Source organism: Anopheles coluzzii, chromosome 2 (genome assembly GCF_943734685.1).
Source record: "Anopheles coluzzii chromosome 2, AcolN3, whole genome shotgun sequence".
Classification (NCBI taxonomy): domain Eukaryota; kingdom Metazoa; phylum Arthropoda; class Insecta; order Diptera; family Culicidae; genus Anopheles; species Anopheles coluzzii.
In genome coordinates, this window is record NC_064670.1 from 103,461,609 (window position 1) to 103,474,243 (window position 12,635).

At 48.4% G+C, this 12,635-nt stretch overlaps 2 protein-coding genes across 3 annotated transcripts; both read right to left on the reverse strand.

Moving 5' to 3' along the window:
* Positions 1-1,649: 1,649 nt before the first annotated feature.
* LOC120953415 (endocuticle structural glycoprotein SgAbd-4-like) lies at positions 1,650-3,400 on the reverse strand. The gene is made up of 2 exons (XM_040373314.2): positions 2,481-3,400; positions 1,650-2,376 (listed from the first exon to the last, which is right to left on the reverse strand). Exons 1-2 carry the CDS (start codon positions 2,493-2,495, stop codon positions 1,939-1,941), a joined length of 453 nt encoding a protein of 150 aa, XP_040229248.1. The 5' UTR covers positions 2,496-3,400; the 3' UTR covers positions 1,650-1,938.
* Positions 3,401-6,115: 2,715 nt separating this feature from the next.
* LOC120949670 (succinyl-CoA:3-ketoacid-coenzyme A transferase, mitochondrial) lies at positions 6,116-11,231 on the reverse strand. Of its 2 annotated transcripts, XM_040367090.2 has the most exons (4): positions 10,981-11,231; positions 10,281-10,476; positions 6,930-7,906; positions 6,116-6,848 (listed from the first exon to the last, which is right to left on the reverse strand). In XM_040367090.2, the coding sequence occupies exons 1-4, from the start codon at positions 11,062-11,064 to the stop codon at positions 6,531-6,533; spliced, it is 1,575 nt and encodes a 524-aa protein (XP_040223024.2). In that variant the 5' UTR covers positions 11,065-11,231; the 3' UTR covers positions 6,116-6,530. The 2 variants fall into 2 exon arrangements, with proteins under 2 accessions (XP_040223024.2, XP_049462872.1); XM_049606915.1 differs by lacking the exons at positions 10,281-10,476; positions 10,981-11,231 and adding an exon at positions 8,246-9,386.
* Between the last annotated feature and the right edge of the window lie 1,404 nt (positions 11,232-12,635).

Below are 12,635 nucleotides of genomic sequence, written 5' to 3' on the forward strand. Positions count from 1 at the left end.
TACTTTGTTTGATTAACTGATTAAAAACACTTTCTTTGCCCGTTGAAGATCAATATCACACATGATCCTGATCGGTTCGGTCGTTCGTTTACCAAGAGGATCTAAAGTTAACTCTTCGATATTCTTTAGTATTCTTACATCAAACAGAAATCCGTTAATCAAATTATCAAATTATTCCAAAAAATTTTCAATTGATCGTCCTCCTTCAATATACTCTTGCTAAAACCGTGCGTACGATCGGTGTCCAGCTTCTTCAGTACATGAAAATTATGAAGCAAATTTCCTGGACGGTGCTCTGTCCTTTCTGTAGACAAGGGAAGGATGTCATAAACATTGGATGAGCCATATACGGCTAACCAACAGATCCAACGACCTATCGTTGGATGTTAGGATCTAGTGATGAGTACTAGATGGTAGGATCTAGTTATCCGGAGTAGCCTGGAGTCGTCCGGAGTCGTCCAGAGTCTACAGGAGTCGAAGTCGGAGTCATCCAGAGTCGATCGGAGTCATCTGGAGTGGTCCGGGTGACGCCGTCGTATGCGTGTGCATTTCGTATACAGGTCTTTGTTTCGAAGGACAACTTCGACTCCAGGCAACTCCGGACGATTCCGACTCCGAATGACTCCGGGCGACTCCGGATGGCTCCAGACGATTCCAAACGACTCCGGATAATGCTGGACGGGCCTACCTTCGGGAGTCGGTTCCAACAGTTTCGTAGTTGGGTCCGAGACGACTCTGTATCTTTGCCAACTTAACCCATCACTACTCTAAATGACTCCGACTCCGGTCGACTCCGGTCGGCTCTGGACGACTCCGACTCCGAACAACTCCGGACGACTCCGAACGATTTCGACCCGAATGACTCTGGACGACTTCGACTCCGGGCAGAACTAGTGGTTCCCATTTTGCCGGTGTCGGAATCGGACTATCTATAGTCGGAGTCGGATCGGGGTCGTGGGTGCGCTCCAGAGAGAGCACATCACTAGGTAGGATCATCGCATGATCGACCATTTGTGATCCTTAAGTATCCAAAACGCAAACACTCTATTTAGAAATGCCAAAAAATGAACCCGTAGACCATCTTTTAGTAACATTTCTCATGTCAAATCCGCAAGATGACTTCAGCACCTGAAGATCATCCATCCAAACCGTTTGATACTCCGCAATAAGCATTTATCGATTAACCCAAATCGTCTGTCGATTGCGTTCTCTCCCACGTATTGCCCAAATCCAATTTAAGGATTTCCAAACACTTATCAAAATAAATCCCAATTAATATTCAACCTGCCCGCCGCTGTCCAATCAAATCGAACCGATCAATCGGGTCGTCCGCCTCTGGGGGAGTGCGTGACTTCAGCGACGGGCTTTGGTTGAATAAATTTTCTTTCGCAACATCATCATCATTATCACACACGGCAGAGGTCACACGCCATCTCGGCGGAGTTGTAACTCTTCCCGAAACCGGATGGGGGCGACCTGGACTCTCTGTCACCGTCCGAGGACACGCATTTGAATAAATGCGTTACCGCAGCCGTTACATCACAGCAGGCGAGCTGAACGCTTTACCAGAAGAGCGCGGCACACAGCGCGTGGGAAACTGTGCGCTCGAAGTAGTACCAGTAGGCCAAGAAATGTTCAAGTGAGTGACATTGGTAATTGCAATTCATTCTTTTTTTATTCGGTGCTAGGGACAATTGAAACTAAATTGAAACTAACTAATCGACCGGGAAGGTGCCTCGGACGATGGAGGAGAAGCCCCACAGGGACGCGTCGTAGTACGGCTGCGTGTCCTGCACAAGGTGAGGTAATGGGAGGAGTGTTGTGGGGGGAGACGGGGGATTAGGTGAGGCGAGTCCAACGCGGTCGGTTGAAGCTATGTACAAACTGCTTGCTGCATCATCATCATCATCATCTGTTCTCTACGTTCGCTCGGTTCTTCTAGCCCTGGGTGGCGCGAAGCCGGGCAAGGGTGGCATCGAGCGAGGCCAGATCGAACTCGGGATCGGACGGCGGGTTGGCGCGCAGATCCTCCAGCAGCTTGATCACGTGCTCGGGCGCTGGCGGCTCGGTCGGCAGGTGGGCGCCCTGCGGCTGGAATCCGTTCTCGTCCGCGACGTACACGACCGAGTAGGAGGTACCGTCGGGGGCGAGGAACGAGTACTCGCCGTTCGCCGACACGCCGTTGTCGCTCGTCTGGCGCGCCTTGATGCCGTTGCTCGTCTCGTAGTTGTACGCGTACGAGCCGCCCTCGTTGATGATCTGGTCCTGCGCCACGACGGTCGCTTCCGCATCCGGGCCACCCTGCGGCGAGCGTTTGGTGAGCGGTGCGGGCGGTGCGGCCAGCGTCAGTGCCAGGGCACAGGAGAGCAGGATGAGCTGGAATAGAGGAAACACCAACGGAAAGTTATTCACCGTGACCGTGAGATAAAAGCCCGGACCGGGACCAGGCAGAACGTTGGCCGGACCAGACCAGACCTTACCGATTGTTTGTACATCTTCAAGGCTTGTCGCGTTGGCTCCTTTGCGGGATGGTTGGGTTGGTTGGACTACCTCTTGGTTGCTGCTGCTGCAAACGGTTACTGTTATCATTCCGGATGCCCGGCCCGAGCTTTTATACTAGGCCGTCCGAAAATCACGAAAGCCTACAACGTGTGTGTCTCCGACCCGCGCGCGACATTTCACCTCCCCCGATGCAAACGATGAGACGCGCGAGACAGAAGAAGACGAGGCGTGTGTGTGACAGCGTTTCGTATGCAGCAGCTAAATCGAAGCAAGCGCATCTTCCTTCGCACGCGCCCGCCCGAAGAGCAGGAGGAGGCACACGTATTGGGTAAGTCTTCTTCGGACGCCCGGTGTGTGTGACCGGGCCCGGCGTTTTCTCTGTGTGTGCATATACTTAAAAGTCGTTAACATTTTCCTACACGATCGTTTCAGACGCACCGACGGCGCTCGTGTTTGCTGTTCAGCTCCGTGTGTGTGTGTGTGTGTGGTTGTTGTCAAGTGGACAACAACGCACCGGTCGCCGCCGCTCGTTGGCGGTTGCATTTTTGGCTGCTGCGTTTTCGGGCTCACATCTCCCGCGCGCGTGATTTATGAAGCAAAGCGAAGAAGATTCAGCACAGGTATGCCCACAACCTTTTACCCATCTCTCTCTCTCTCTCTCTCTCTCTCTCTCTCTCGCACGCTAGCTTTTTTCGCCTGTTTCGTCTAGGAATAATTGCTAAGACACCTTGGTCGGTGTTAGATTGAAGGCATGTGGTGCAGCAGAAGAAAGGTGCCTCGGACGCTCATTTGACGCATGGTGATGTGTGTGTGTGTGTGACCCCTGACAGACAGCCGGACAGAAAGAGAGTTCAACCGGTTGATATTTCCAATATGGCAGTGGGGGGGGGGGGAGAGAGGACAGTGTGCAATTTTCAATCAGCCAGAAATAATCGAAAGTCATTTTAATTTCGTACAACGCGTGCCCGGACACAGGTGGATTTGGCGCTCTTGTTGCTATCCAGCAGGCCGTGGAAGGTTGCATCGCTTTTTCGGTCAAAGGTGACACACAGAGGTAAGCCGTGGGGAGGGGGGGGGGGGTGGTAAGCTTAGGTGGTAAAGGTAAAGCAGGACTGCTGCGCCGGTTCAAATTGGTGATGATTTAATTGGCAAGGTGGGAAGGTTCAAGTGATGTCTTTAAATTGGGAAGGATAGACATAATAGTCTTAGTTGCCGCCGATATGTCGTTTGATTGTAAATCGTTTTCGTTTGGAGCCGTTGATAATACGATTCCTATTAGATTTTTTTCTTATTTCAATTGATCTTTATTTGCTCTAAATTCAATTGATCTTTATTTGCTCTAAATTCAATTGGTCTTTACTTACAAGGTTTCCCACGATTTATTGGTTGGTTTCCATAAATTTTTGGTGTGTTCCCATATTTTTTTGGTGCGTTCCCATGATTTTTTGGTCGTTTCCCAGATTTTTTGGTCCAATTGTATTGATGTCCAAGCGGAAAATACCAATAAATAATAGGAACGTACCAAACATCTATGGGATACGATAAAAAAAAATCGTGGGAACTGACCAATAAATCGTGGGAAACCCTGTATCACTATACAAATTTTACTACTAAAATACTTACGCTATTTCCTACGCAGAATTCGTACGCTATGGTTTGTTGACTAGAGCTGGAACTATGTCGGTTCCCGACCTGGACCAAGTATCGTTCCAAAGCCGGAAGATTTCCAGGTACTAAAATCGGTAAAATCAGGAGATATTTCTGGATCGGTATGGGTTCTTGATAAGTTCCTAGACCAGTATGGGTTCATGATCGGTTCCAGGACTGATATGAGTTGTTGATAGGTCCCAGGACCAGAATGGGTTCATGATTAGTGCTAGGACCAGTATGGGTTCATGATCTGTTCCAGGGCAGGTATGAGTGGATGATCAGTTCTTGGACCGGTATGACCTGTATTGGTTCCTGGACCGCTATGGGTTCAGTATGGGTTCCTTCGGATAAAGGTTCAGTTTCAGTTCCAGGACCGGCATTAGATCATGTGCAGTTCTTCAACCAGAATAATTAATGTATTGTTGTCAGGACCTATATGGGGTTGGTTTTTGTATCTTAGGTCTCTTAAGGGGTCGTCTGAAGTACTTCACTTTAATCGGGTTTACTAGGCCATTAATTTCGGCATTTAAAGTAAAGGTCTTTGAAATTTAGTTGTACCGCCCTCTAACTTGACCAAATTAACTAGTTTGCTCAAAATTACCATGAGTACATTTTATTTAACGCTTGGGTAATACGGTCAGCGCTCGTAAAGATATGAAGTCTCTCGATTCCTATTAGACGCATCTCCACGCAACAACGTCTAACTATTCCCATCGTGCTGTGCCATCTCTCAGAACACATGGGACAACATTGCAATTATGCTATAGATTTTAGTGACCCCGACCTGATCCTGCTTGTTTCTGAACTCCAGATACAAACAAGACCCAAGGAAAAGGGTTCAGGTGTGTGTTACGGCTTCCTAATCGGTCGTATCAGTAGGTTGACCTACTGCAGCCAACCTGACCAATATATTATTAGGGTGTTGCGTGTGTGTTAAGGTCGTGATTATTATGCTTATTCCTGGCCACGCCACCCAAATGGCCTAATCCCGAAAAGAAGAAGAAAAACCCGTTTTTTGCCTGTCTTATGATGGGAAGCCTTACACCCTGTCTGTCGGACGTGCGCGCACGCATCAAACGGCTCTATAGCCTTGGCAAGGCTAAGCGATTGATAAACCCTAACAAGCCGAACAAAAGGAACGAAAGGAGGAGATAGAAGAAAAAAAACATCACATATTTGATGATCATCTGAGCTGAGAGTGGTTGGTGATTCGTGGATCGTTTCGTGCAACACTCACGATAGACGATGGGTTCGTGGTAATAATCGGTCGATCATCGCGTGCGGGAGCTCCCTGTGAGGGGCACAAGCGAGGCAAAAGGAAGTGATCGTGTGTGTGTGTGTTACAACAATACGGCTCGTTTGTCTTTACTACCTACGAGACTACTACCTCGTTAGGGGCCGGGGGGTGTTTGTGTAATGTACCGCTTCGAAGCTGCGAAAGAGGTGTTGATTGAGAGCGAGCCATAATTTTAACACTCCCTGTAGTAGTGGTGCCCTTGATCTTTGCAGTGGCAGTCAAAAGTGCGAGAAATGGCAGTAAATTATGCCTCTGATGAGGATGCGCCAGGGACACTGAGATTTTCGAGGAAATAGATGCAATACACGGGCCAAAAGAAAGGTTGTTTTGATGACGAAAAAGGCACAAAGAACTTCTGCGGTGGTTAAAGTGACGAACCAGATTGAACCCCCTTTTTGCGGTGATGATCTGGTGGGCAACTGATTGCACACTGAGAAAACCGGTCGTTGGATTATTGCAATCTTAATATGCATTAAAAGGCAGTAAAAATCATTCACACATTTTGCGAAAGCACTAGAAAGGGATTACAAAAGAGAGACAGAAAAAAAAAACTTGCGAGTCAGATGGGGGAGAGGAGGAAAACATCAAGAAAGGATTTATGCAAAATTATAATATTCATAAACCTATCATCACACGAGCGGATAATACAAAAGAAACAGGTTGATGTATATTTCAGTTTTTTTTATTATTATTTCAATGCCACTTCTTACAAGTTTTGTTTTGTGAGTGAGTTGGGAAATTAGATTTCTATATACGACTTTATCCTCCCGCAAGAGCTTTCCAAACTGTTCTTATGTATATTTATGTTTAGTTGAATTTGCCGGTTCATCGTGTGTGTACTCACTGGCACTGGCTGCCACTTTTTGCCATCGTACGTTAGTTGCGTTGCGCTAAATGCGTTTGCCATCTGAGCGAAAATCATGCGAAAATGATTTCAGTTCAGTGCTTGTCCTTACACATCTAATACCCCACGAGCGCGCCTCAAATGGGGATTTTTCTGTTGTTGTAACTTTTCCTTTTTTACATTTGATTTGAACGTCGCTGTTCTGTTCGCATCGTGGCCGTGTGTGTGTGTGTGTTATCACGCGCTGTCCACCTGGGCCATCTTCTTCAGGTCGGGTGAAACGGAAAACTCGCAACCGGTGCTGGTAATGACCTCCTCCACGGTGCAGTCTTCCGCCAGCTCCATCAGCGTCAGGCCCCGCTCCTTGTCCACGTTGAAGACGGCCTTCTCGGTGATGATCATGTCGACGCAGTTCCGGCCGGTCACGGGCAGGTTGCAGTTGGACAGAATCTTGTGCGAACCGTCCTTGGCGTTGTGTTCCATCGTCACGATCACCTTGGTGCCGGGGGCAGCCACAAGATCCATCGCGCCTCCCATACCCTTCACCAGCTTACCCTGAAAGAGAAGGAAAAAAGAAGCAAAAAATACTTCCATTACTATCGTTTCTAAGTACATGTTATGCTTTAAAGTACGCACGGGAATCATCCAGTTGGCCAGATCACCGTACTGCGACACCTCCATCGCACCGAGCACCGTAATGTCGATGTGGCCGCCGCGTATCATCGCAAAGCTGTCGTCGGACGAGAAGTAGGACGCACCCGGCAGTACCGTCACCGTTTCCTTGCCCGCATTGATCAGGTCCGGATCGACGCGGTCCTTCTCGGGGAACGGACCCAACCCCAGGATGCCGTTCTCCGACTGCAGCAGCACATTCATACCGGCCGGAATGTAGTTCGACGACAGCACCGGTATGCCGATGCCCAGGTTGATGTGCATACCGTCCCGGTACTCCATCGCCACCCGCTTCACGATGCGCTCGCGCATCCTGGCGGCCGGCGTGGACGATACCACCGACGCGCCCGCCTTTTTCGCGTCCCGCACCCGCAACCGCTCGATGCGCTTCTCGTACGACGGGCCCTTGATGATGCGATGCACGAACACGCTCGGCATGTGCACCTGGTCCGGGTCGAGCGAACCGACCGGCACGATCTCCTCCACCTCCACGATCGTCACCTTGGCCGCCTTGCACATGGGCGGGTTGAAGTTGCGGGCCGACTTGTTGAAGATCAGGTTGCCGGCCTCGTCGGCCACGTGCGCCTTCACCAGCGCAAAGTCGCCCGTGATCGCTTCCTCCATGATGTACGGCTTGCCGTTGAACAGCTGCATCGGGCGCGGTTCGCTCGCGATCTCGATCGTCCCGCCCGGGCCGTACTTGATCGGCGAGCCGCCCTCGTGCACGAGCGTACCGTAGGCGGTCGGTGTGAAGAAGGCGGGAACGCCGGCACCCCCGGCCCGGATACGCTCGGCCAGCGTGCCCTGCGGCGTCAGCTCGAGCTCCAGCTCGCCCGACAGATACTGCCGCTCGAATTCGGCATTCTCGCCGACGTACGATGCGATCATGCGCTTGATCAGCTTCTCCTTCAGCAGCAGCCCGAGCCCGAATGTGTCCACACCTGCCACAGATAAGGAAGGGAGAGAGAGAGAGAGGGATACAGCGTTAGAAGAGCGATTTGTAGCAATGCAGGGTTTTCCAGGGGTTTTCTCATAGTTGTGTGACACTTCCTTGACTATTTCCTATTGGAAGTGAACTGGAATATGTTGGAAATTGAACCCTTTTTGAACAGACTCGTTGGAAATTGCTATTGGATTTGTCCAACAAGTATGCTATAGAGTCCAATTCCCATTACATTAAGTTCATTTCACGCAAGAAAGAATCAAGCAAGTGTCCCACAGCTATGGTAACTCCTGGAAAACCCTGTAGGTAAACTAATTAATTATGTTAATTTATTCACACATTCTCTCTGCGCAGGAAATTCACTCGTCAGTCGTCGCAATTTGTTTCGTTGTTGATTTAACACGCTGATTTGGGTGGCCGGCTGTACGTTGAAATTGCGTTATCAATTAGTCAAGTCACCCCCTCGCTCGTCCAAAATCACCTGATTTTTGGGACCGTCGAGACCCATTGCGCTCGAAACAAAGCTGCTACACCCGCCGGAGTCGGAGATAAGCGTGTGCCACCGTTTCGCAAAGCAGACGAATTCGAACGGGAGGCACGATGAACCAGTTTCTTCCTGAATTTGGTGTCACTTATCTCGGCGTAACACACCCCGAGACCTGACCTGCAGCCGTGACATCACGCTATGCTGCTGCTGTTTGGTGTAACGTTTTTGCCTTCCTCTGCTTGTACTTTCCAGGGCGCATTGAGCGTCGCCTTACTAGAGATTTGCTAAAATTAGAGGAAGGGAAAAATGGCCTCCTAGCCTTTTCCAAGCCAACCCAGGCATAAATTCCCGCTTGTGTTTCACAACGCGCCTTGTTCCATTACGTCACGAATTCCTTCTCAACCGACAGGACAACGACGACGACGACGACGGCGATACTGAACCGTCCCCGGACTTGCCTCTGTAACAAAACAGGGCGTTTGACATTTTGGGGTTTTACCAATTTTGGAGAAGTCATAGTGGTCAAACCTTCCCGGACCGCATCATCATCCCGGCGGGTGACACTTTCGCGAAGAAAACACTTTCGCGTGTGGCGTTAAGGTCAACGCTACAATTTAAACTCAATCCCGATGGGGGAGTGGAAAAATTAGGCAGACAAAAAAAAAGATCATCGATCAGGATCCTCTCTCGCCAGTGGGCACGATGATGGGGTGAGCCAAATGAGGATGGCAGGCAGCGCGCTTCCTTAACCCCTCGGGACACACACGGGTCGTTGGCGGGTTTGTGTTTTGCGCCCGAATTTTTGATGCATCTTTTGCGCGATGTATAAATATTAATATCGTGGAGAAAGAGAGATGTGAAGATTATAAACGCACCGCACAGCCATTACGAGGTTGTATAAAACTGTATCCCATACACAAATAGGTTAAATGCCGCCGATTATTCGATGACTGATTACGCGACTGAATGTGGCGTTTATGGTGTGTGTGATTCGCAACAAATAGGGATCGTTGATTGAGTGATCCTTTGGACTCATCTTTGCCGAGGGACATCTTTGTGCGACGCTTTCAAAGATAAATGCATCACTAGTTCAACTTTTTATCTTATCTAAAAGGGAAACAAAACACTTCATTCCTGCTACGTTGCCCACGTAGTAGCGCAATAGTTTTTACGTGAATAAATAGTCATAATGCGCGATAACGTTTATCTGCCACAGATAACATAGGGGAGGAGTGTATATCCTCGGCACACTGCCGTGATTCTGTCGGCAAAACAAACCAATTTAAATGCAGTTTCGCTTTAGCATACTTAATCATACCACTTGCTTTGCGCATTTGAGTGAAACCGTACGAACACATCCATATGTGTTTCTATTTTTGGTTCCAATACAGCGCCGCGACTGTCGAGCAACATGGCATACCGTGCAGCAGCATGTGTGTGATGTTGCCAGGCAACAATGCTGATGCGATGCCGTCAAAACATGGCTTCAACGCTCGATCCAGAATTAGCAACAACCGCCGGCATCGCGCGGTGGTATGGCTGTGGGTAACGTGGGGTGGTCCCAACTGGCCAATCCCCCGCACGGATCGCTGGCGAACACACCCAATTGTACACCAATACACCAATAATGTGGGCCTTTGCTCGATGTATGCGCGCACCACCATGCGGGAGGTGTGTTTTCTAATCGCGCCACATAAGCTCACACGCAAACACGCGCGAAACGTCTTGTACGATTCCGATAACCTTGGAAGTGAAACCGAAAGGCACTGTGTGTGTGTGTGTGTGTGTGATTTAAAAAAAAAACGGGAGGAAAACGCTCCCATCTTAACCGATTCTTGTCGATTAGCTTTCTAGCGCGGAAACGGAATTGAGAAAACAATCTTACCGGCATTGTTGGACACCACGGTGAGATCTTTTTTGAGCTGCGCTACCAGCGCCGCAATCAGGTTCTCCGGGATACCGCACAGCCCGAACCCGCCGACCAGCAGTTTCGCACCATCGGGAATGTCTGCGATCGCTTCGTCCGCGCTGGCGTAGATTTTGGAGCGCTTCTTTTGCGTCGAATACCGGCAGGCCAGTACCTGATGGGGGGGGGGGGAGAAGAAAACAAACACACAAAACGAATGTAGCAAAACGAACGATACGGTATGCAAATCAAGCCACCCCGATGAAAAAATGGTGATGGTAGTGGGGAGGGGGTTCACGCTAACCGGTTCACGACGGGGTCGATCTGATCGGGATGTTACCCCTTGCTTTGGTTTGGCGTCACATTCCCGACATCTATATGAAACCCTGCAACGTCATTTGCGTTTGCCGATCGTTTTGCTACTTTGTAGCAAACGTTTACAGTTGTATTTACGGAGGCAACGTTCTATTTATTTCACCATGACGTAACAAGGTGCTTGTGCGAGTTAACTAATGTACGGCGGAGCCGTTCCAACAGATCGCTTTATTGCGTACTACGGAACGGCTGCCTACTACTCTTCCGCAGATGCGTGTTTTGCTCGCGTTGCTTGATTCAAGCTCAAGGTCGAATCAATTTCGGGTGGAAGGCGAACAGTTTTGCCACGTCCCCCACTGCTTACCTTTGAAATTTCGAACTGCAATATTCTGCTGTTTAGCCGGCAGGTCGCACCGAGCACTTGCTTTCTGCACAGCGACAGTGCCATCGTGTTGTTGTTGTGTTTTGCACTAGAAACAATTTCCCGAAAGCGAAACGTACGACGCGCGGCACCAGGTGGTACGGTGTGTAAAGGTAGTCCGCACGGCTCGGGACGCGATTAGAAACAGATCTATCCGGCCTCCGTTAACAGCACCGCCAGAAAGGGGAGAACAGAATTTTCATTTGTTTTGGTTTTTGCTGCGGCTAGCTGTCACAAACATCCCCCTCCAACTCACGAACAGAGTGACCAGAAATGTCGGTTTATTTGTATTCCTAACGATTTTCTGATATGCTTAGGGCGGTGGCAACGCTTTTTCGCAAGCAATTTTATCGGACGGCTTGTCAAATATTTATGTGGGATTTGATAGATAACGTCGGACGACGAAATTGCACGTCCGATTATTATCTGTCACACGTGATTATCCGGATATCTGTCAAATCCCATACAAATCTCGTCCGACAAAATCGCATCCGATCAGCGAAAAAGCGTTGCCCACGGCCCTTAGGAATTGGTCTAATCTTGTTGCGCGCCACATTGTTGCTGACAAAATGTATGGCATTTGACAGCTAGCGCAACTTTGTTGCTGACCAAATTCAAACCAATTTGATTTTTGTCTAGCAACTTTTCCTTGGTCATAGCAATAGGGTGTATGAAATGATGCAGCAGCAGTGTGGGTTTTGTTAACATCGGCTAAATTTGGAATTTTAGCATTTGTAGTTCAATTTTGGAGTATATATCATTATTTCAACGCTTTATTAAGCAAATGGATGATAAAAAATAAACGAATATAGAAAGACTTCGTTTAGAAGACGGTGAACGACTGATCCCAAGTGCCACAAATCCACTAAACGACCACTAAACGGCTTCTAAACGACTCAAGCACTCTACCTAAACGGAATATAGAAAGACTTCGTTTAGCAGACGGCAAACGACTCATGCATTCTAAAAATAGCAAAAAAGCTGGTGGTCCGTGGAATACCCCAACCAGCTGAGCTTCATCGCTTGCAGGAGAGCTTTCTCATTTCCTCTGTACTGTTGTATGGTTTCGCATTGAAGTTATGCATCGCTAGAACTAGAACGGCGATACGATTGTTTAAATACTAAACTCCAACGGAAACCACCAACACTGAAACAAGTGAGATTTGAGTAATGGTCGTTGGTGTTGATACCCACGTATCTGACCACGCGACCATTCATATAGATTTTTGCTCAGAAAGTTAGAAGGCTATATAGGTCATGATAAGATGAAACTTGTCGAAACACATTGCAAGAAAAGGATAGCAATATAATGATGAGTTGTAATACGACATCTATTGATCAAACCAATGAAGCTGTGGAGCTTTCTTTTTTTTCTATGGATATTCAATTTTCCAGTCGTTTAAGCTTAATCTGTGTCGCTTGGGATATATCATTATTTCAACACTTTATATAAAATAAACTGTTAAGTTAACGGAGCTGTTAATTTTTCTCATTTTTGACGCTATAAAATGTTCAATCTAAATGTTTCCAGCAACATTCATAGACCACCTTAGCGATATGTTTCCGAGTGACAATTGTAGCAGATTTACTGCTAACAG

Excerpts from the sequence above, each read along its gene's own strand:
- LOC120949670 (XM_040367090.2), bottom strand. The coding sequence starts at position 11,064 with ATGGCACTGTCGCTGTGCAGAAAGCAAGTGCTCGGTGCGACCTGCCGG. Across the intron at positions 10,477-10,980 it reads TGCAGTTCGAAATTTCAAAG|GTACTGGCCTGCCGGTATTC; the intron begins GTAAGCAGTGGG and ends CCCCCCCATCAG. Across the intron at positions 7,907-10,280 it reads CGTGGTGTCCAACAATGCCG|GTGTGGACACATTCGGGCTC; the intron begins GTAAGATTGTTT and ends TATCTGTGGCAG.